This window comes from Mustela putorius, unplaced genomic scaffold (assembly GCF_011764305.1).
Source record: "Mustela putorius furo isolate JIRA1106 unplaced genomic scaffold, ASM1176430v1.1 tig00001012_pilon_pilon_pilon, whole genome shotgun sequence".
Lineage (NCBI taxonomy): Eukaryota > Metazoa > Chordata > Mammalia > Carnivora > Mustelidae > Mustela > Mustela putorius.
Genome location: NW_025421531.1, coordinates 5,419,336 through 5,444,361, shown reverse-complemented (window position 1 = coordinate 5,444,361; position 25,026 = coordinate 5,419,336). Strand labels below are relative to the sequence as shown.

Sequence of the window (25,026 nt, the reverse complement as noted above, 5' to 3'; positions counted from 1 at the left end):
TGGTTGCTGACTCCTCCTTTTCTCCTTGCCTCTTAAATGCTGGTGTTCTCTCTCTCTTTTTTTTTTTTTTAAAGATTTTATTTATTTGAGAGAGAGAGAGAGAGTGGGCATAAGCAGACAGAGCAACAGGCAGAGGGGGAGAGAGAAGCAGGCTCCCTGCCAAGCAAGGAGCCTGATGCAGGACTCAATCTCAGGACCCTGTATCAGGACCTGAGCCAAAGGCAGAGGCTTAACTGACTGAGCCACCCAGGCATCCCAAACACTGGTGTTCTTTTTTTTTTTTTTTTTTTTTTATTTATTTGACAGATAGAGATCACAAGTAAGCAGAGAGGCAGGCGGGGGGTTGGGGGGAAGCAGGCACCCTGCTGAGCAGAGAGCCCAATGTGGGGCTCGATCCCAGAACCCTGGGATGACCTGAGCCAAAGGCAGAGGCCTTAACCCACTGAGCCACCCAGGCGCCCCCCCACCTTTTTTTTATTATTATTTTATTTATTCCAAATGCTGGTGTTCTTTCTCCAAAGTTCTATCCTTTCAGTAAGAATGTCTGACAGAGAACAGGCCCTCAGGGGGCAGAGGAAACCCCATTTCAGCTGGGTGACCCTCAATGGGGCCACCCACAGCCCCTAGAGCCCTACCTGCCCAGCACTCATGCAGAAAATCTTCCTGGAGCCTGGCTCCCCCTGAGAAGCTAGTGATAGCAGCTCTTGGCCTTGCCGGAGACTGGAGTAGAAGGAAAGGAAATCAACATCTCCCTGAGCAAGAATAAGATGAACAGGAAGGAAATTCTATTTTGACATCTCCAGGAGGGCATCAAAGGGAATGAAAGAAAAACAAATGTCACCTTGTTGCCATGGAGTCCCTCACATCCTCTTAATTACTGAGAGGAGCACATGAGCTCCGACAGCCACGCCAGGGACCACTGCTTTTCCCATCTCCAAGGAGAGATGGCAGGAGAGGCTCTAATACCACCCACAGAGTTTGTGAGTATTCTCATTGTTTGATCAACCCCATCAGATGAATCCGATATGGGTTCATCTGCGGACCCTGATGAACATCCAGACCAGATGTTCTGCTGACATCCCTATTCCTGTAAACCTGGCAGTCTTCAAGCTTTGGAGGTGCGTGGCTCCCCTTCAGCACTTTATGCAAGAATCCTGACTCACTCACTGGGTTGGGCAGCTGGTCGCTCACAATAACACCGATATAATGTCACTCACTAGGCAGGGTCCCTGTAAAATGTATTCTCTTCACCTGAACGTGCTCATGAAGCATGCATTAAGCACCTGGGCAGTGTACTGCCCTGTAGTGACTACCAAGGGGGATAGACACCAAAGGTGGAGGCCTAGTTCCTTTCCTAAAATGGCTTTTGCTCTACTTAGTGGCAGTGGGGGCAGGGGTCCTTTCTGGACAGGGGAGAACATTACCCAGCCCCAAGATCCTTGGAGATGAAAGCCAGTCATGAATCTTCCAGCACGTAAGATAGAGTGGCAGCTCTGACACGGTCTGTGCCACTGCCTCACTCTCTACAGCAACTTCAGCACGAAGGAGAAGGTGTTACAGAAGGAGAGAGAATGTAAAAATGACAATACAAAGATTACAACGCCTGTCTCTTTACTGGTTCAGCTCAGAAGGAAATCAGAAACGACACACCAGCGCCCAAGGCCCCATGGCCTTTGCAAGCCTTTTAATTCCCTAACATTTATTTTCTTTCTCTCTGTGAACATCTTAAGGGATACCGTACCCCAAACCCTAAAGCTAGGGAAAGCCTGTGACCTGGAAAGAAAGGGGGTCGCTCCTGAGGCCAGGTGAGGATCACTGGGCTGGCCCACAGCAAGGCCACCCGAGCTTCCTTGAGAGGGCACAAAACACCAGCCATGGTCACTGAACACCATTAAAGCAGCATATTAGCTACTGTCTCTATCTTCTCACTTCTGATAATGCTACAACCCTTGTTCATACCCCCTAAAAAATGACTGAGTCAACAAGGGAAAAAACTAACCATGGCCGAAGTCCAGAGCAACTTTCAAAATGAAATACCCTTTACTTCAGTCCCTTCTTCCCTGGCCTCTTTTTGATTTCTGATACATTGAGCATTCTTTTCTTCTTGAAACCTTCACAAAGCCATTTGTTTTCTCCTACATTGGTTACTACTCCTTCCCATTGGTTGCTGACTCCTTTTCTGCCTGCCTCTTAAATGCTGGCATTCCCTCAAGCTCTATCCAAGACCTCCCTTTATTCTCACTGTACACATTTGCTAGGAAATCCCTTTGCTCCCGTGGACTCAGTGATCACATATATGCAATGACTTTCAGGAGTGTGTCCCATCCCCAGTTCCTTTCCTGAGCTCCAGTGCCATCTGCCTCCCTGTAGCAGAGATGAGTCTACCTCAATGTTCCATTTTAAACTTAACGTGTCAAAAGGTGGACTCTATTCTTCCCTAAAACCTGCTCCTTGTCCTCCTATATTCCCTGCTCCTGGTGAATGGAAGGGTCAATCATCACCTCATCTCATCCTGCAAATTCCCTAACTCTTCCTTCTCGATCACTGTCTTATTACACTGGCAGGGAGACTTCATGAACTGTACTTCCAACCGGCTCATCACTTCCTTCTCCACCCCCTGCTTCATTCAAGTCCTCCCCATCCTGCTCTTGGTTCACCAACAGTCCATCCATGTAAAACTGTACCTGGCTCTTTAATATTTGTTGAATGAAGAGATAGACCATATTCTAACAGATTTTTCTCCTTACAGTCTTACTGCACTCTGTTTCATACTCTGCCCTGTAGGCAGAATGATATCCTAAACCCCAAATCTCATCCTTTCTTCTCTGCTTGAACACTTTATAGTTTTCACCTCTGGGATATTTAAAATACCCAAAGTAAAGTTAAATACTTCCATGGGACCCCATCATGTAAAAGGTAGAGTAAATCATCCTTAGCATGACCAGAAGCTATCCAAAATAAAACCCCCTCCCTGCCTTTCTGGAAGAATCTCTCAGTAGATCTTAGACTCTGCATCCAGCTCCACTTCCAGCTTATAGTCCCAAGTGCACCAGAGTTACCCATACCAAGCAGGACCCTTGTGAATACTGCAGCCCCAACCGTTCCCTTTCAGCAATGTCCATTAAATTTTAGAATCATCCAATTTTAAAAATCATCTGAGGCATCAGTCCCACTACAAAACTTTTGTGACCCATCCCTCTTTCCAGACATAGCAGGAGGGTGAGGAGTAACCCCATACTCTTTTGCACTCTCTGCCCAATGAATCTACCTAGACATCTATCTCAGAATTATAAAACTGTAGATGCAGTAAGAAAACAGTGTTCTTCGTGTATGACTTCTCTAGAATAAGCTTTTGGAGTACAAAATCTGTATCTCATTCATCTTTGCATCTCTCCAGCCAAGTCCGGGGCACGGCACCTGATGAATGCTTACTGAAGGGAGCAATGAATAGGACATTGCACAGCTCAGACAATAAATGCTCAAGTAATAAGAGAATTTGGAGAAAAGGCACTTTCAAGTTTGCAAAGTGTTGATATGAAAACTTTCCTGTTTTAACTCAGAATTAGAATAAAAATGGAGTCAGAATACAGTTTGTCCAAGAAAAGGTTATCACTAAGGTAACTATATAATGACACTTCAGAGAAGGAAAGGGGTTGCTACTGGTAATTACAATGAGACTAGTGGTGTCAAACAGAATTGTAAAATGGGATATATAGCTGCTCTGTAAATCATAAGAACTAAATTAATTTTTAAGGGTGGAATTATTAATTACAAAAAAATTTTGAGATCTTCTGTTTTCCTGGCTGTCTCACACTAATTTTCAGAACTTTCTGTATGAGAACAAATTTCCAAGTCACCATTCTTGACTTTCTGTTCAGAATCAAACATGACTGGTTGCCCACCAAACACATCTTCCCCACAATCCTTGCCATTGGAAACACAATTTCATTCAAGTATTCAAACTTATCCCTACCTCCCCTCTCACAGTGACCTGGAATAAATTCCAAATTATAAACTAATCTTGGGATACTCATTCCCTTTGCATGAGGCTGATGACTATGTGGGCATGAGACCCCCATTAGATCTATGAGACATGAGAGGAGGAAGGATCTTGAGGGTGTTTCCACAATGCACAGGTACTATTTCTATAATAATGAAAGGTTTTATAGGCAAATGTCTTCATGACTTTAGGATAGGAAAGAAAAGTATTTCAATACTCAAAGTGTGATAACTATAAAGTTTATAAATTCAACTACATTAAAATAAATTCTGTTCATCAAAAGATTAAAACTTAAAAGTCAAACCACAAACCAGAAGATATTACCATTTCCCAAAATGTATAACTGGGAAAAGATGGTAATAAACAAGTCTTCTGAATTCATGAGAAAAAGACAAAAATCCTACTACAACATGGGCAAAAGTTATCATAGGTATTTCATTGAGAATGATTATACTAAAGTTCTATAAACTATTAAAAAACACTCGAGGAGGAGTCAAGATGGCAGAGAAGTAGCCGGCTGAGATGACACCAGGGAGCAGGAGACCAGCGAGATAACGTATCAAACCACTCCGAACACCTACAAATCCAACAGGAGAGAGAAGAGAAGAAGAGCAGCAATTCTAGAAACAGAAAATCGACCACTTTCTGAAAGGTAGAACCTGCGGAGAAGTGAATCTAAAGCGACGGGAAGATAGACTGCTGGGGGAGGGGCCGGCTCCCAGCAAGCGGCGGAGCAACAGAGCACAAAATCAGGACTTTTAAGTCTGTTCCGCTGAGGGACATCGCTCCAGAGGCTAAGCTGGGGTGAAGCCCACACGGGGTCAGCGTGGCCTCAGGTCACAGAAGAATCGGGGGTGTCTGAGTGTTGCAGAGCTTGCATGTATTAGAGGGGGGAAGCCAGCTACACTGACAGAGCCTAGGAGTGAGCTTGTAACTCGGGGTTACCTTATTGTGACCCGTGGCACAGACCGCTGCTCTGTGAGCAGGGCCCCACAAGACCTGGGGAGACTCCCCTGGAAGAGCTCAGGGATCTGTGGGGTTCGGAGACTCCAGGTGGGGCTGTGTGCCAGAGACAGAGATGCTTGGTCACAGGCTGGGTGAGGTTGGAGCATGGCTGGAGGCCAGGGAGACGGGAGTGATTGAGCGCTTTTCCCTGAGGGCGCACTGAGGAGTGGGACCCCGAGCGCTCAGCTCCTCCAGGCCGGAGATTGGGAGGCCGCCATTTTCATTCCCGTCCTCCGGAACTTTAGGGAAAGCGTTCAGAGGACAAAAGCTCCCCAAAGCGAATCCAAGTAGATTACTCAGCCCGGCCCCTGGTAAGGGCAATACCATTCTACCTCCGGCAAAGACACTTGAGAATCACTACAACAGGCCCCTCCCCGGAAGATCAACAAGAAATCCAGCCAAGACCAATTTCACTTACCAAGGAGAACAGCGGAATTCATGAATCTTTAGCCTTGCAAAGTTAAGTAATTTTTTAAAAACTTTTTTTCTTCTGCTATATTTTTTAAACTTTTACCCTTTCCTTTTTTAATGTTTTTTAACTAGTTTATCTTAACAGTACCTTTCATTAAAAAAAATCTTGTTTGAACCTTCATTATTATAGTCATATTTTATCCTTCATTGTATCTAACTTTATTTTTTGTATACACATAGGGTTTTTTCTTCTAAAAAAATTTGGGGTACAACTTCTTCTAATAGAGCAAGACACTCAAATTCATTAGCAATCAAGGAAATACAAATTAAAACTACAAGATATAATTAACACATTTTCAAAATTAAGTATCAATACCATACAATCCAGCAGTTCCATTACTGAGTATTTATCCAAAGAAAATGAAAGCACTAATTCAAAAAGATATATGCACTCCTAGGTTTACTGCAACATTATTTACAAAACCCCAAATATGGGGTGTAAGTGTCTATTGAGAGATGAATGGATAAAGATACGGTACACAGACCACACACAGACTCTACACACACACACACACACACACACACACACACACAGGAATATTACTCAGCCATGCAAAGGAAGCATCTTGCCCTTTGTGATATGGATGGACATAGAGGGTACCATGGAAGTGAAATACGTGAGACAGAGAAAAACAAATACCATATGCCTTGACTTATATGTGGAATCAAAAAACAAACAAATGAAATAGAAACAGACTCATAGATACAGAGAACAGTCTGGTAGTTGCCAGAGAGATGGGGGAAGGGAGTGGGAAGGTCAATATGCAGAACAGGGGAAAGGGATTAAAAAGTAAAAACCTCCACTTATAAAATAAATAAGACAAGGGGACAGAATGTCCAGTATAGGGAATATAGTCAAAAATATGTAACTTTGTATGGTGAAAGACAGTAGCTAGATTTATCACAGTGATCACTTCCTAATGTACATAAATGTTGACTCACTATGTTATATACCTGAAACTAATATTGCATGTCAACTGCACTTCAATAAAAATGAAGGAATACTAAGTGTTGATAAGAATCTTGAGTTACAAGAATTCCCATGAACTGCTGAAAGGAGTATAAATTGGTTTGATCACTATAAAAAAAAATTTGGCAAAATCTTCTGAATCAAAACATAAACTGACCACAATCCAGCAATTCTATTTACAGATACATATACTAGAGCAGTGTTTTATAAACTTAGGATAGTGATGCACTCGGTTTAATAGTTTCTAACCATCCTTATTAAATAAAATAGTATAGAACAGAAAAACTATCACAGTACATTTTAAGTGGCATGAGGTTAAGTATTGCCTTGTGAAAATTTGTGCGTGTACACACACACACACACACACACACACACACGGACACAAATGCATTTCTTACTATGGGCCATGAGCCAAAGAACTTGAAACCTACTTTCTTTGCACATGTTCTTCAAGAGATCTGCAGAAACAGTATTATGCATCAGAGCAAAACCCTGGGAAAAACTAAAAAACTATTCTTCTGTAAGTAGTATATGCATACACTGGCATGCTATTCAAAAATTAAAAAGCCAGTTATGGTAACATGTACCATATATTCTCAAAAACATACATTTAAGCAAGGAAATCAAGTCACAGAATAAGACACCAAGAATTGATACATATGAAGATTTCTCAACATATGGAGTTTTAGGGATTTAATTGTGATAAAACTATAGCGAAAAAGAAGGAAATGGATTTCCGGTTTCCTGTCCAGCATGTAAAGAGGTTACAAGTCATCACTGCACCCTAACAGCAAGCAAAAATTTAGCTAAGCAAACTGAAAATTAACAACTCTTCTTAGCTCCATCAGAGAATTGAGATCACAGGGCAAACTGCTGTCCACAACTTGGAGATAGACAGGTGTATTCAGAGAACCACAACTTACTGGAGCAGAAATCTTTGTGGGTACAGGTACCGGGGCATGAAAATGTGGACTGTAAAGGACAGTACTGGAGGCTCAGTGTGGGAAAGTCTGAGAGTTAAAAACAGCAAGGGAATAGTTCTAAGGGCCCTCACACTTCTGTGAGCTTTATTTCTAGGAGCTCTATCACATTCTCAGGATGGAGACTGAAGAAAAATCCCCTCACGCTTCTGGCAGGGAGAGGGGAAAAAGTAATCATTTGGAAATACACCAGAGCATTCTGCTCTTCTTAAAAAGGCATTCCCTCCAAACAAGTTTTACTGGACTTTAACCTAACCATCAGAGCCTAACCAACCCAGGAGAAGGAAAATACCTAATTCTAGTCTGCTCAGGCCTTCTACACAAAGGGAAGAGAAATACCCAACTCCAGTCACCTCTAATCATCCTACACTTCCTAAAGAGGGTGGTGGAGGAAAAAATTGTTTGTGAAGTTCACAGCAGAGGGACTAAGCTCATAAAAGAGTGAGACCTAGGGACGCCTGGGTGGCTCAGTGGGTTAAGCTTCTGCCTTTGGCTCAGGTCATGATCTCAGGGTCTTGGGATCAAGCCCCACATTGGCTCTCTGCTCACCGGGGAGTCTGCTTTCCCTCTCTGCCTGCCTCTCTGCCTACTTGTGATCTCTCTGTCAAATAAATAAATAAATAAAAATCTTTAAAAGAGTGAGACCTAATCATAAGACTACAGAACACTCTCCCTTCTCCAGTGCCTTACTACTATATTAATTACTAAAGGCCTATTTACTGAAGTTCTTTTTACTCAGTACATCATGTCCACCTTTCAAAAAAAATTATAAGGCATACTAAAAGGTAATCAATCAATCAATAGCCCCCACAGCTTAAAGAGACAGAGAAAGCATCAGAACCAGACCCAGATATGGCAAGGATGGTGAAATAATCAGATTGGGAATTTAACGCAACTATGACTAATATGTTAAGAACTCTAGTGGAAAAAGTACACAGTATGCAAGAACAGATGGGTAATGTAAGCAGAGAGATGGAAATGCTAAGAAAGAATCAAAAAGAAAAGGCAGAGATCAAAAACACTAACAGAAATGAAAAATGCCTCTGATGGGCATATTAGCAGACTGGATACAGCTGAGGAAAGAATCTCTGAGCTTGAGGATATGTCAGTAGAAACTTCTAAACCAGAAAAGCAACAAGAAAGACTGAAATAAAGAAAACATGGAACAGAGCACTCAACAACTATGAGACAACTACAAAAGGTATAACACACATGCAGTGGGAAACCAGAAAAAGAAAGAGAGGAACAGAAGCAATATTTGAAGCAATGGTGATTAAGAAATATTCTCCTAAATTAAAGTCAAACACCAAACCAAAGATCCAGAATAACCAAACAGAATAAATGCCCCCAAAACTACATGTAGGCATAACATAGTCAAACTTCAGAAAATCAAAACTAAAGAAAAAAATACTGAAAGAGGCCAGAGAGGGTTGAGAAACCTAACCTATAGAGAAACGAGGTAAGAGTGACACTCAGCTTCTCCTCAAAAACCAAACAAGTATGAAGAAAGTATAATATTCAAAGTGTTGAGAGGGAAACAAATACCAACCTAGAATTCTGCATCATGCAAAATGATCCTTCAAAAATGAATGAAAAATAAAGACTTCCTCAGATCAACAAAATGGGATTTGCTTCCGCCTGATTTGCCTTGCAAAAATGTTTAAAAAGTTCTTCAGAGACAAGAAAAATAATATAAGTCAGAAACACAGACCTACACTTAAGAGAAGGGAAAGCAACAATGAATTCTGGAACACTGAAAAGAAATTTTAAAAATAAATAAAAATATTAAAAAAAGAAAAGGAAAAGCATCAGAGATAGAATAAGTGAAGGTAAAATAAAAACGTATTAATTGATCTAAGAGATAAAAGTCTGTCCAAAACAATAAAAGCAACAATGTATTTATTATTACACCTTATACACAGGAAATGAATGACACCAATCACACAAGTGATGCAAAGGAGGAATTCAGAATATTTTGTTGTGAGGTATTTGCACTAGCATGAAGTGAATATGGTATTATCAGAAATTGGTCTTAGATTAGTTGTATATGCATACTACAGACTCTAGGGCAACTACTAAAAATGTTTTAAAAGAAGTATATTTGATATTCTATTAAAAAAAGAGAAAATGGAATAATAAAAATTTTCAATTAAAACCACAAAAGGCAGGGGCACCTAGGTTAAAGCCTCTGCCTTCGGCTCAGGTCATGATCCCAGGGATCCGAGCCGCATCAGGCTTCCTGCTCAGTGGGGAGCCTACTTCCTCCTCTCTCTCTGCTTGCCTCTGCCTACTTGTGATTTCTCTCTGTCAAATAAATAAATAAATAAAATCTTTAAAAAACAAAACAAAACAAAACACAAAAGGTAGACAAAGAATGAAATACAAAAACAGGAACAACAACAACAAAAAACAAACAGAAAACAAGAGGAATGAATATACAATATTAACATAGAAGATATCAGTCTAATTATATCAGTAATCACTTTAAATGTCAGTGATCTAATTACACCAGTTAAAATACAAAGATTATCAGAATGAATAAAAAAACAAGACCCAACTACATATTTATTGTCTAAAGAAACACACTCTAAATATAAAGATACATTAAGATTAAAGGAAAGTAACAGAGAAATATATACCATGCTAACATTAATCAAAAGAAAGCTGGAGGAGCTATGTTAATTTTCAAACACATCAGACCTGCAAGCGAAGAAAATTATCAGGGATAAAGAAGGGCATTATATAATGATAATGATCTAAGAGTCACTTCTTTAAGAAGATATAATAACCCTTAATGTGTATATACACCTAATAAAAGAGGATCAAAATACATGACACAAAAACTGATAGAACTGCAAAGAGAAACAGATGAATCCATGTTTACAGTTGGAGATTCTGACACCTCTCTCTCAGAAATGGACATATCCAGCAGGCAGAAAATCAGGAAGGACACAGGTGAACTTAACATTACCATCAGTCAACTGGACAGAACATATATCTATAGATTACTTCATCCAATGACAACAAAATAAAAATTCTTCCCAAGCTCACATGGAACACTCATCAAGATAGATCACATTCTGGGCCTAACACATACCTAAACAAATTTAAAGTAACAGAAATCATACAATGTCTGCTCTTAGACCACAGTGAAACTAAAATAGAAAACAATACTAGATAGCTGGGGAAAATCTCAAAATATCGAATATCAAATACACCTCTAATAACACATGGAAGAAATCAAGAAAATTAAAACATACTTTGAACTAAACAAAAAAGAAAATATAACTTATCAAAATTTATGGCATGCAGCAAATACAGTGTTTAGAGGTAAATTTGTAACATTAAAGGTATATATTAGAAGAGAAGAAAGATCTACAACTAATAATCTAAGTGTCCATCTAAGGAAACTAGAAAAAGAAGAGCAAATTAAATACAAAGTAAGCAGAGGAAATAATAAAAATTAGAGCAAACATCAGTGAAATTAAAAATAGGAAATTAATACAAAAATGACAACAAAACCAAAAGCTGCTTCTTTGAAAAGATCAATAAAATCAGTAAGTCTCCACAAGTTTAAGTGTAGCCATATGATAATTGACTCTCTCTGCTTGACTTATTTCACTTACTTATGGAGCATAAGGGATAACACAGAGGACACTGGGAGAAGGAGAGGAGAAGTGAGTTGGGGGAAATGAGATGGGGAGACAAATCATGAGAGACTGTCAACACTGAGAAACAAACTGAGGGTTTTGGAGGGGTAGGGGTGGGGGTTGGGTGAGCCTGGTGGTGGGTATTAAGGAGGGCACATATTGCATGGAACACTGGGTGTGGCACATAAACAATGAATCCTGGAACACTGAAAAAATAAAAATATTTAAAAATCAGTAAGTCTTAGCTAGGTTAGAAAGAAAGGAAATTCTCATATTATTAATATAAGAATGAAAATAAGGACATCACTACAGAACTCATGAAGATCAAAAGGTTAATAAAGTTATAATATGAACAACTCTGTGCCTATGAATTCGATAACTTAGATAAAAAGAACCAATTCCTTGAAAGATAAAATCTGCCAATTCACACAGGAATAGATAATATGAATAGGCTTATACCTATAAAAAAATTGATGCAATGATTAATAACCTTCCAAAACAGGAAAACATTTAAGGAAGAAATTACACCAATACTCTATAATCTCTTCCAGAATATAGAAATAGAGGAAACACTTCCTAACTTATTCTATGAGGTCAGCATTATCCTAACACCAAAATCAAACAAAAACATTACAAGAAAACTATAGACCAATATCTGTAATGAACACAGATGCACAAATCCTCAATGATATATTAGCAAATTAGGGGATCAAGAGGTACAAAAATATCAGTTACTAAATATGTCACAGGTAAAGTATAGCATAGGGAATATAGTCAATAATATTGTAATAAAAAGAGTTAAATGAAATCCAGGAATCTATAAAAACAATTATACACCATGACAAGTAAGATTTATCCCAACTATACAAGGCTAGTTCAACATCTGAAAATCAATTAACATAATCCATCACATCCACAGACCAAAAAAGAAAAAAACACATAATCATATCAACATATGCAAAAAAAAACCAAAAACAAAAAAATACTTTGACAAAATCCAACACCCATTCATGATAAGAACTCTCAGCAAACTAAGAATAGAGGGGAATTTCCTCAACTTCATAAAAAGCATCTGCAAAAAACCTACAGCTACTATCATACTTAATGGTGAGAAACCAGAAGCTTTCCCACTAAGATCAGGGAAAAGGCAAGCATGTCCTCTCTGATCACTCTTTTTCAATATCATACTGGAAGTCCTAGCTAATACAATAAGAGAAGAAAATGAAACAAAAGGTATACACTTTGGGAAGGAGGAAATTTTTATTTGCAGATGACATAATTTGTCGATGTTGCAAATTCCAGAGTGAACAAAGACAACAACAAGACTTCCTGGAACTAATAAGCAGTAGCAGCAAGGTTGCAGGATACAAGCTTAACAGACCAAAGTCAGTCACCTTCCTATATACCATCAGTGAACATGTGGAATTTGAAATTAAAAACACGGGCACCTCAGTGGCTTCTTTGGTTAAGCATTTGCCTTCAGCTCAGGTCATGATCCCAGGGTTCTGGGATCAAGCTCCACGGTAGGTTCTCTGCTCAGCAGGGAGTCTGCTTCTCCCTCTCCCTCTGGCCCTACCCAACCCACCCCCCACCACTCATGCTCTTGCTCGAGTTCTGTCTCTCAAATGAATAAATAAAAAGTCTTTTAAAAAAAACTTTTGAAATCAAAAACAATACTATATGCATTAGCACCAAAAAATAAATATTTAGGTATAATCTAACAAATATGTACAAGCTAAACATAAGGAAAACTATAAAATTCTGTTGAAACAAAGAAGAGCTAATTAAATGGAGAAGTATCCCATGATCAGATTCAATATTGTTAAGATACCAGTTCTACCCTAATTAATCCAAAGCTTCAGTATAATCCAAATCAAAATCCTAGCAAGTTATTTTGTGGATATGAATAAACTGATTCTGAAGTTTACATGGAGAGGTAAAAGAATAATGAACACAATATAAAAGGAGAAAAGCAAAGTCAAAAGACTGACACTATCTGACTTAAAGACTTAGTATAAAGCTACAGTAACAAAACAGTGTGACACTGTGGAAAAATAAACAAAAAGATCAACAGAACAGAACAGAGTGCCCAGAAATAGACCCTGGAAATAGCATCAATCTCTGACAAAGGAGCAAATACAATACAATGTGAGCAAAGATAGTCTCAATAAATGGTGCTGAAACAACTGGATATCCACATGTAAAAAAAAAAAAAAAAAAAAAAAAAAAATCTAGACACAGATTATTACCCTTCCAAAAGTTAACTGAAAATGGAGTATAGATCTAACTGTAAAGTACAACACTATAAAACTCCTGGAAGACAACGTAGGAGAAAATCTAGCTGACCGTGGATGTGGCAATGCCTGTTTAGATGTAACACCAAGGGCATAATCCATGATGGAAGGAACGGATAAGCTGCACTTGCTTATCAATTTCTTAATTTTTGTTCTGTGAAAGACACTGTCAATAGAATGAGAAGACAAGCCACAGACTAGGAGAAAATATATGCAAAAGATACATTTGATAAAGGCCTATTATCTAAAATACACAAAATATATGCAAAAGATACATTTGATAAAGGCCTATTATCTAAAATACACAAAATATATGCAAAAGATACATTTGATAAAGGCCTATTATCTAAAATACACAAATAGAACCATTGAAACTTAAATAATAATAAAATGGAAAAACCTAACTTAAAAATGGGCAAAAGACCTGAACAAACAGCATGAAAAGATATGTCGATGGCAAATAAGCACATGAAAAAATGCTCCAAATTGACTGTCACTAGAGAACTGCAAATTACAACAAGGAGATACTACTCTCTACCTATTACAGGAGACAAAATCCAAAACAGTGACAACACTAAATGAGGACCAGAATGTGGAGCAACAGGAAATCGCTCATTACTGGTGGGAATGAAAAATGATATAGCCACTTTGGAAAATAATAGGGCAGTTTTTTTACAAAAATAAACATACTCTTGGGACGCCTGGGTGGCTCAGTTGGTTGGACGACTGCCTTCGGCTCAGGTCATGATTCTGGAGTCCCGGGATCGAGTCCCGCATTGGGCTCCCAGCTCCTTGGGGAGTCTGCTTCTCCCTCTGACCTTCTCCTCACTCATGCTCTCTCTCACTGTCTCTCTCAAATAAATAAAATCTTTAAAAAAATAATAATAAAATAAAATAAAATAAACATACTCTTACCATCCAATCCAGCAATTGCACTCCTTAGTATCTATTCAGAGTTTAAACTCATATCCACAAAAAACCTGCACACAGATGTTTGTAGCATCTTTATTCATGATTGTAAAACCTAGAAGCAACTAAGATGTCTTTCAGGGGGCAAACTGTGGTGCATTCTAGACAATGGATCATTCAGCACTAAAAGTAAATGAGCTATGAAGCCATGAAAAGACGTGGAGGAACCTTGAATGCACAATAGTAATAAGTAAAAGAGGTCAACCTGGAAAAGCTACATACTGTGTGATTTCAATTATATGACATGCTGGAAAAGGCAAAACTATGAAGATGGTAAACAGATCAACAGTTCCAGGGGTGAGAGGGGAAGGAGGGATGAACAGAGAGAGCACTGAGGAACTGCAGGGCTATGAAACTCTCTGTGACATTGTAGTGGTGGATACATGTCGTTCCACATCTGTCAGAAGCCACACACTGTACAACAAACACGAAGAGTAAACACTAATGTAAATGATGGACTTCAGGTGATAATGATGGGTTGACCTAGGTTCATCAGTTATGACAAATGCACTGCCCTCGTGGGGATATTGCTAGTGGGGGCCACTATGCCTACAGGTTCCTCTTCATTCCTCTGTAAACCTAGAACTGCTCTAAAAATAAAGGGTTTGTTTTTGTTTTTGTTTTTAAGATAAAAAAATGGGAATGAAAAAACCAAAACTCAGGAGCAGGTGATGGGTTGTCACTATAAACAAAAGGCTTCTAGGATTCTGGTTAATCCTTTTTTTTTTTTTAAGATTTTATTTATTATTTATTTATTATTTATCTTCTCTCATTCCGTGGATTGCCTCTTTGTTTTGTTGACTGTTTCCTTTGCTGTGCAGAAGCTTTTGATCTTGATGAAGTCCCTTTTGGGACCAGTGGAACACAGTAGAGAGGTCAGATATGGACCATCAACTCTATGGCCAAATAATCTTCAAGAAAGCAGGGAAAAATATACAGTGAAAAAAAGGCAGTCTCTTCAATAAATGGTGCCTGGAAAACTGGGCAGCTCTATGTAGAAGAATGAAACTCAACCATCCTCTTACACCATACACAAAGATAAACACATAATGGATAAAAGACCTCAACTTGAGACAGGAATCCATCAGAACCCTAGAGGAGAACATAGGCAGTAATCTCTTCGATATCAGCCACAGCAACTTCTTTCAAGATATGTCTCCAAAGGCAAAGGAAACAAAAGCCAAAATAAACTTTGGGGACTTCATCAAAATCAGATATTTGCAAATGACAGTACGGACAAAAGGTTGATATCCAGGATCTATAAAGAACTTCTCAAACTCAACACACACAAAACAGATAATCATATCAAAAAATGGGCAAAAGATATGAACAGACACTTCTCCAATGAAGACATACAAATGGCTATCAGACACATGAAAAAATGTTCATCATCACTAGTCATTAGGGAGATTCAAATTAAAACCACATTGAGTTACCACCTTACACCAGTCAGAATGGCCAAATTTAAAAAAAAATATTTTATTTATTTATTTGACAGAGAGAGAGAGAGCGATCACAAGTAGGCAGAGGCAGGCAGAGAGAGAAGAGGAAGCAGGCTCCCTGCTGGACAGAGAGCCCGATGCGGGGCTCGATCCCAGGACCCTGGGATCATGACCTGAGCTGAAGGCAGAGGCTTAACCCACTGAGCCACCCTGGTGCCCCTAGAATGGCTAAAATTAGCAAGACAGGAAACAATGTGTGCGTGTTGGAGAGGATGTGGAGAAAGGGGAACCCTCTTACACTGTCGGTAGGAATGCAAGTTGGTGCAGCCACTTTGGAAAACAGTGTGGAGATTCCTCAAGAAATTAAAAATAGAGCTTCCCTATGACCCTGCAATTGCACTTCTGGGTATTTACCCCAAAGATACAGATGTAGTGAAAAGAAGGGCCATCTGTATCCCAATGTTTATAGCAGCAATGGCCACAGTCGCCAAACTGTGGAAAGAACCAAGATGCCCTTCAACGGACGAATGGATAAGGAAGATGTGGTCCATATACACTATGGAGTATTATGTCTCCATCAGAAAGGATGAATACCCAACTTTTGTAGCAACATGGACAGGACTGGAAGAGATTATGCTGAGTGAAATCAGTCAAGCAGAGAAAGTCAATTATCATATGGTTTCACTTATTTGTGGAGCATAACAAATACCATGGAGGACATGGGGAGATAGAGAAAAGGTAGTTGAGGGAAATTGGAAGGGGAGGTGAACCATGAGAGACTATGGACTCTGAAAAACAATCTGAGGGTTTTGAAGGGGCGGGGGGTGGGAGGCTGGGGGAACCTGGTGGTTATTAGGGAAGGCACAGATTGCATGGAGCACTGGGTGTGATGCAAAAACAATGAATACTGTTATGCTGAAAAGAAATTAAAAAGATTAAAAAAAAAAGGTTAAAAAATGGGAATGACAAAACCAAAACTCAGGAGCAGGTGATAGGTGATGGGTTGTCACTATAAACAAAAGGCTTCTAGGATTCTGGTTAATTCTTTTTTTTTTTTTTTTTAAGATTTTATTTATTTATTTGACAGAGAGACACAGAGAGAGAAGAACACAAGCGGGAATGGCAGAGGGAGAAGCAGGCTTCCCAAAAAGCAGGGAGCCCACTGAGGGGCTTGATCCCAGGAAGCTGGGATCATGACCTGAGCCAAAGGCAGACAGACGCTTAACCACTGAGCCATCCAGGCACCTCAAGATTCTAAAGTGGAGTGACAAATCCCCAAATGGATACTGATGATTTTTCTGAGTCACCCGATTTACCACCCTGCTGATAACCTCAGAAGATAACAGTTTTTCCCTACAGTTTGAACCCCATTTTGAGTGGTGCTTATTGTTATTCATAGTTAAAATCACTCAAACTAATGGTCTCTTAATTTGGAAGCAGTACAGCTGGGATCTGATTTAGCATGTCATCGTTTCCTCCTATTCTATTTGTCTAAACATATCATTAAAAACTTGTCCCCCCAACTATAAAAAAAAGATTTGTTTGGGGTAAAAAGAGGCTCTAATTAAAACAACTCAGTATTTTTCCAATCCCAAAAGGTTCTTCCTTGAAAACCTTCTGATTAAGCCTGTGTGATACACCAAGGACAATCATGACTTTAAAAAAAAAAAAAAATGTAATTCACCGAACAGATAAGGAGTCTGGCTTGTACTCTTGTCCTCCATAGGGAGCAGCTTAATCTGGTCGGAAGATCACACATTTCCCATGGGTGCTACAGGCTGGAGATCAGACCACAGGGCTGAAATCAGCTACCACAGGAGTTCTTAAAAGGAGAGCAAACAAGGAAGCGAGGAGCTTTAGTTCAGAAAGGGGCATAGTCTCTGCAATTTGGGCCAGAGAAATGAAGAGTTGTGGCTAAGTCCTATCCTGGAGACTGTCCTGCTTTAGGAGATGACTTCCGTCTCACCCACTGCAGATAAAGGAAATGCACAGACCAGCAAGGGGGTGGGACAACAGAGGGACACACACAGGCACACACCATTTATTCCCTCCTCGGGAGTCTGTAAGCCCAGCCCTTCACCCCCCTGCTTCCATTTAACCCTCAAACCAACCCTGCAAAAGCAAGTCTGCTCATCTCACAGGACGGAGATGCAGAGAAGCTGGTAAGCAGCCACGGGCCGCCCGGCAGGGGTTGGTGGAGCTGAGAGTCAAACCCACGTCTGTCCCACTCTAAAACGCATATTCTTCTCTTTAGCATCAAACGCAAGAACCACAACCAATACTACAAAATAACTCCGTCCTGGAGCATCACCTCTTTGCAGGCCCTCAAAGGCTGCCCCCGCCCCCGTCATGTCTCCTGCTGTCTCCAGTCAAGTGGGCACCACAAAGGTGCAGATCCCCACACCCCTCACTGCTCCCCACCAAGCTTAGGAGGATTCCATTATGAAAAGGGCTTCCTACCAACCTCCCTCAAAGCCATCAGCCCCCTCCCAGGCATCACCTGGGCCACGAGAGGAACAAGGTGTGTGTGTGTGGGGGGGTTGCTCAAGGCAACCACACCCTGTCTACCCCGGTCCAGCCTCAGGCTGAAGCTACCTCCTGCTGCTTGTTCTACCGACAGTGACCGCCAGCATTACCTAAGGTCCAACAAGAGACAGCCCTCAAGAGGGAGGCACTGCTGTAGATGGCGTGCATGTACATGAGGTGAACCATCAGCTCGGCCAGCCACCAATAGCAGAGGAGGCGACCCAGCCCCACAGCAAAGGCGGAAAGGTTGGACTTCAGTGAGCAGTACTCTTGCTGCTGCATCTAAAGTAGAAACAAAAGAAGTCATTAGATTGTGCCTTCATTTTTCCAGTCTTCCGAAGAGTCCCCTAGACAGTATTCCCAGCGTCCTTCTCACAAACATGAGTGCTATCTACCAAAACAGGGCTGGATTAGTTATGCATTGTTCTTGGGTGAAAAAGTCACGCCCGAGCATGGGTGGAATCAACGAACTAGCCTCGTGCCAGGAACCAGGAGGGGTTCTGCAGCCCTTCACCCCAGCAACAGCACTGCAAACACCAGCCTAGAGGGCAGTATCTGACGTACTCTCCCTCAGGACCCTGGAGTCTCTTTGGGCTCAGGTGTCACCCTTTCTTCATCCATCACCCACCCACAATGGAAAAATGGTAAAAGTAGGGCCAAGTCAGGAGGGGTCATAGGAGAATGAGACAGAGCCTGAGAACAAGGGAAAAATCCGATGTGGGTGTGTCGTCTTACCCGCAGTTGTATTTGAAACAAGGCAGAATGAACACAAACAGGGACAGTATGTGGGACAAGTCTCCTGCTCGCCACACAGTGCAGCGTGACAGTTTAGGGATGTGGACTTTGTGGTAAGAATGGGGATCAGACTCTAGCACAAACCACACAACTGTGTGATCCTGAGCAGGTTACTCCATCTCTCTGAGGATTGATTCCCTCATATGTAAAGTGAAAATAAATATGGTAGCTTCTATAAAGTACTAAGCACAGCACCTGGCCTATAAAAAGCACTGGCTAACTGGTAGGTACTATCCGGTAGCTTATATGCCTCCTACTGGGTCTTCTTCACATTCTTCCCTCATGGCATCCCAGACTACCAGCTTCAGGGCAGAATTAGGACACAGCTCAGAACCAAACACCAAAGGTGAGAGAAGGATGTTTGGACTTTGGGTTATTCATGGCCATAGACAGATTACTGGGAGTTCACTCAACACATAAGGACAACATAGAACGAGTCTGATCAGAGGACCTGGGTTCTGGGTCTTGCCTCACCGCCTGCTGTTTAGGGACACACAGTAGTTTAAAACACGCAGATGCTGAAATGCGTAAGCGCCTTATAAAATGTGTGTGAAATCAGTTTCAGCCGTATACCACTAGACCAATGCGCAAACACAAGAGAGAGCACATGAGTGTTCCAGGACCTTCTCTGACAAGATTTTAGTAGACAGAAGCCTGCCTTGTAATACAGAGGTGAAACCAATGCATAAATGATGAAGTTGAATCTGCAAACATTTGCTGGCAGAAAAAATGGACGTGATTTAGCTTTTGACAATCTGGGCTCCCGCAGACGCTCCCCGAACAGGAAAAGACATGCCTTGAACATCAGAGGTGCAGGGGTCCCGCTGCAGCCAGGGGTGATAGGCACTGCCCTCAGAGAGGGAGGGAAATCTTCATGCCAGGAGATTTATTTTTATTCCATTTTGACCACACATTCTACACTTTCTCAACCTGTCCTCTCAGCACAAGACGCCAGCTTCAGAAATTCTGGCTGCCTCTGCGACATCGCAATAACCTGCACAATGGCTTGCTCCCTCTTCCATCTGTGTGGGTAGCTACACCAAGGCAAGCTCGTTGACTTAATATTTTTGTAATGTAAATTGATCAAGAGGAATTTCCTTTTTGTATGCTTTCCACAGCTGGCCTTCGCAAGGTATTTTGCCCAGCCTTACCAAGCTGCCTTGTTAGAAGCAATGGTAACTGCTAGGAGGGATCTCCCAGGTCATCTGGGAAGGGTCTTCCTGGAAGAGGACTGGGCACATCTGGGCTGTGCAGACCCACAAAGATCACAGCCAACTGCAATCGCAGCTGAACTACACGACCCAATGCACATCCCCTTCCAGGCATAACCTGAGGGTGGTTTTCCTTCGAATGCGCACCACAAGTGCGCATGCTCTGCAGGACCGCACAGCGTCTGCAGCCGTGGATCTGCAGGCCAACGGATAGGTAACGCCTCCAGGCAGAGACGTCTACCCACCCAACCACCATGTCTGTTACTGAATTGAGAAGAAAAAGGAAAGAACCCGAATGTCCAGCAGGAGGAGGCTGGTCAAATGCACGAGTCCACCTCAATACTATGTAGCCATGAAAACTACTTTGTTTAGTGTGCGTAAATAATGGGAGCCTGGAAAGATACACACCAAAATGGCAACAATGATTGTATTTTTTTGGTAAGATTTTTAGATTGCTTTTGACAATTGGTTATTATTGTAATAAGGGGAAAGTACTGGAATGTCAAGATACTGTGAAGACTCCGGTTCTCTCTATGGATGAGGCAAGGTCCTCTACTTCTTCCCTCTTCTAAAAAGTATCAAGCTTCAGGATCTCGCCTGGGCAGCCCGGCGTCCTCTAGGGGTAAGTATTCTGCTTGTTCTCCTACAATGGACCCATCTTTATTTCTCCTCGACTTCCCACCTCACTAGTTGATTTTCTTACCTCTCTACTGAGGTCCTCTTTGTTCATTCTCTCCAGATCTCTAAAGCAAATTCATTTTGACCTCATGGCCATCAACATATGAGGAAACAATTATGAACACAGTGTCCATTGGTCTGTGGGGACCAGAAGAGTTCTCACCAAGGCCGTCAGCTCAGCTAAGACATGAAGAGACACGTAAACCATTCCAGACCACAGGTGGCCCTTTCCTGGTGCCACACTCCTGGAGGGAAGCAAGTTCCCAGCTGAACGGGATAACGGCCTCAGAAGCAGTATGGACAGAACACAATCTTCACAAAACAGAATGTCTCCAGTTTCTAAATAAGCAAATCTGCACAAGGCACGTGAGCCCAAGCACAAGCCCACCCCAAGCTCAGGTCCCCTGAAGACCAGACCTGCACCTGAGGCCTCAGAGCATGAGTGTGCAGTCTCAGCCCCAAGAGCAGAGAAGCAGCTGGACAGGAGGGGAGCCCCACCAGGCAATCAGGAAAACATGTCTACCCAATCACCTCTTAGCTCCAGGCAATTGCCATTCAAGTTCAGTTCAGAGGCCTGCCTTAGCCTCCCCAAACAATGTGCAGTCTAAAATGACACAAATATCTGTAATTAAGGAAAAACACGAGGTGCATTTTGTGGCTGATTGGCTTCCCAATAATGGCTTATCTACTGTCCCCAGGGCAAAACTTCCCTACCCAGTTTAATAAGGTATAATTATGTGTCATCATTGGACCAGAAGGGGCTAGACTTTTCTCTGCAATGCCCCCTTTTTGATGCTGGATGCCTCTTCATTCAGAGGAACAGAACTGTCTTCCTTAATCATACAAATGAATACAGTAGAAGGAAAACAATCCAGTTTTTTATTCTATTAGCTTGTACTTTAAAAAATGGTTATTCATCTTTCTTTAAAGTCATACGATTCAGTCCATTTATACCTTCAATTCAATTCGTATGATTCAGTCCATTTACACCTTCAATCTAGTTGACTCCCTTTAATTTAAAAGAAATTCAGCATTTGTCCCTTGCCGATCCAGCAGAAAGAAAAGATATGCCATACACAGCTCACCTAATGAGCAGGGTTGCTCTATTGTCTGCATGCAAGCATTTCATTTGCAAGATCTCAAACTCAGGGAGTGCCAACCTTCAGACCACTGCAAACTGCCATCAGTGGGAATTTTTAGTTAAGCCTGTACTAAAAAATACACATTAACTCATCTGCAAAATGCATTTTAAAACACATTATATTTCAAAACCTCATTTCATGCAAATTGCATAAAAAGGAATGTCGAAGTCTTTCAAAGACAGTCTGATGACAAAAGATGACAGTTCTCAAAGATGAAAGGTTCTTTTCCTTCACACACTAATAATACAGATGCTTAAAAGCACCAGCCAAAGTCTTTCCTGGAGCCAAGGTTCGACTGTGCCAACTCGGCTCCCACCTCTGCACTTGGGTCAAGGGCACCACAGCCAGGAGTCTTATCCTTTGTGATGGAGGAACAGCTCTCCAACCCATGGTTACAGACCCTACCCTACTCCCAACAAAGCCTTCTGCAGTGAGCCCTCCTCTCTCCCTCCCCAGGCATCCAGACTACAGCCGGTGGGATCCCGTAGCCAAAAGCAGCTGCCACAGGACAGGGACCTGCCCCGGCCAGCTTGAGCCTTCAGACCCAGACATCCACTGGGTGACACCACATCCTCTGACTCCTATGGGGCTGGCCGCCTTCCACCCTGATCTGTATTCAATTAGCCTCTCTTTGTCCCTGTGTCACCATCTATGACGTGGCGGTAACAAGAGTGCCCCCCTTGTCCAGCGGCTATAAGGATGAAGGAGTTCGCACGTACCAAGTCTGGCTTGGAGCAGGGGCCCAGTGGCTGTTATGAATTATAGTCTGTATTATTCCAGATGGTCGCCAGAGCCTGCCCCAAACCCTGAGCGGCATATCTGGGGCTTGGTCTGCCTGCCCACCTCTTACCGACCCTAGACACTTAAGGGCTGGGCCTACCCTGGCACCTGCAGCGACCACCTGCTTCTCTCTCCTGAAGAGACAGAATTGATACACTGGCCCCTTCTAAGGCCAAGAATGGCCACTTCCCAGGATCCCGTGCTGCCATGCCCACTGATGTGACGGGGCGCCCTGGGTCTTGGTTCTGGCCTAAGCCTATGTTAGTTCACAACCTTGGGAGCTTCCTGGGGTAAAATCAGAAACTGGCCCCTCTGTGGGGAGGGCAGGGAGAAAACGAAGATGCAGAGCGCTCCGGATTGGTAGGTGGCAGGTGTAAGGGGCAGAGGAACTTACACACAAGGCGGGTCTCGAGTAGCTGCAAATCCCCACCCCCGCCTACCCAATCTTAAAAGTTTATATAGAGGCCTTAACTGGGTTCAATCACATATTCAGGCCAGAGGTTCTCAGTGATACCTTACTCTCTCAAGTCTGTGTCCTTGAAATAGCTCCTAGTGGGGAACAGCAGGTGGAAAGCACACTCTAAGAAGGGGAAGGCATGAGGAGCCTCTGATTGCCTGGGTTCAGCTTGTGGGTCAACCAGCAGTCAGAGCCTCATGACCTCATAACAGCTTCCCCAGAATTGCCAGTGGCTTCCAGCAAACAACAGTAGCAGTAATCATTAACACCTCACAGCATTTACATGTGAAGCTACGTTACCTTTAGGAAATCACTTAATCCCCGTACAATCCTGTGACTGGAGGTACTATTACTCTTCCCATTTCACTGATAAGGTAACAAGAGTCACAAATAAGGTAAGTAGCGGCGCCTTGCTGGATCAGTGGGTTAAAGCCTCTGCCTTCGCTCAGGTCATCATCTCAGGGTCCTGGGATGGAGCCCCGCATCGGGCTCTCTGGTCAGCAGGGAGCCTGATTCCTCCTCTCTCTCTGCCTGCCTCTCTGCCTGCTTGTGATTTCTCTCTCTGTCAAATAAATAAATAAAATATTTTTTTAAAAAAGAGCATGGTATCCTTTAATTCAAGAAACGTGATGCAGGCTGTTTGCTTCTAACTCCCACAGGGAGCTTTAATAAGAGAGGAAGAAAAGAATGACAGGCCCAAATTCCTAAATTCTCAGTTCAAGCAATGGATTGAAACCCAAGGATCTTTTGTCACTCTGCTTAAAACAAAACAAAACAACAACAAGAACAAGAGGGGTGCCTGGGTGGCTCAGTGGGTTAAAGCCTCTGCCTTCGGCTCAGGTCATGATCCCAGGGTCTTGGAATCGAGCCCCGCATCGGGCTCTCTGCTCAGCAGGGAGCCTGCTTCCTCCTCTCTCTCTCTCTGCCTGCCTCTCTGCCTACTTGTGATCTCTGTCTGTCAAATAAATAAATAAAATCTTAAAAAAATAATAATAATAATAAGGTAAGTAATTCACCAAACGCTCTCAAGCCAGAACATAGCAGGAATTCAAACCCTGACAACAGGGTTGGGCTCCAGGGCCTTTGCCCTTAGCCACCAGGCAAAATAACTGTGAGCACTGTGAGATAACTTGTCCACTGGGGGTGGGAGCACAGCCCTCAGTGAGGAAAAGCCCCCTCGTCTACCACACTCTGCCTCACCGTCCTCCCCCACACCAGCCCCCGCTGCACAATTCAGCCTGCTCAGAGGAAGAAGTGGGGGCCCCAGGCTCTAGACTAAGCGAATAAACAAGCCTTGTGTGTAAGTGCCTCTGCTGATTAAAACTGCCCCCAGCCAGCCTGTCCTCTAGCATCAGCCCTAGCTGAGTCCACAGACCACGGGACTAGAGTTTGAGTTCCAAAGACTCAAAAATAAATGGGGCAGGGCACCTGGGTGGCTCAGTGGGTTAAAACCTCTGCCTTCAGCTCAGGTCATAATCCCAGGGTCCTGGGATCAAGCCCTGCATCGGGCTCTCTGCTCACCGAGGAGCCTGCTTCCTCCTCTCTCTGCCTGCCTCTCTGCCTATTTGTGATCTCTGTCTGTCTAATTAATTAATTAATTAATTAAACATGGGGCACGTGTTCCTCAAACTCCAAATGCTGTCTGAGATGGCCTTC

General features: G+C 42.2%; 1 protein-coding gene across 5 annotated transcripts in view; it reads right to left on the bottom strand.

Annotated features, from left to right (window-relative positions):
• HHAT (hedgehog acyltransferase) overlaps nucleotides 1-25,026 on the bottom strand; it is a 339,661-nt gene that overhangs the window by 230,683 nt on the left and 83,952 nt on the right. For all 5 annotated transcript variants that reach the window (XR_006608637.1, XM_013047215.2, XM_045087064.1 and 2 more), the window contains exon 7: nucleotides 18,418-18,589. Coding sequence is in view for 4 of the 5 variants with exons in the window: in XM_013047215.2 (XP_012902669.1) it covers nucleotides 18,418-18,589 (172 nt within the window). In the remaining variant the exon portion in view is untranslated. The remainder of the gene's footprint in view (nucleotides 1-18,417; nucleotides 18,590-25,026) is intronic.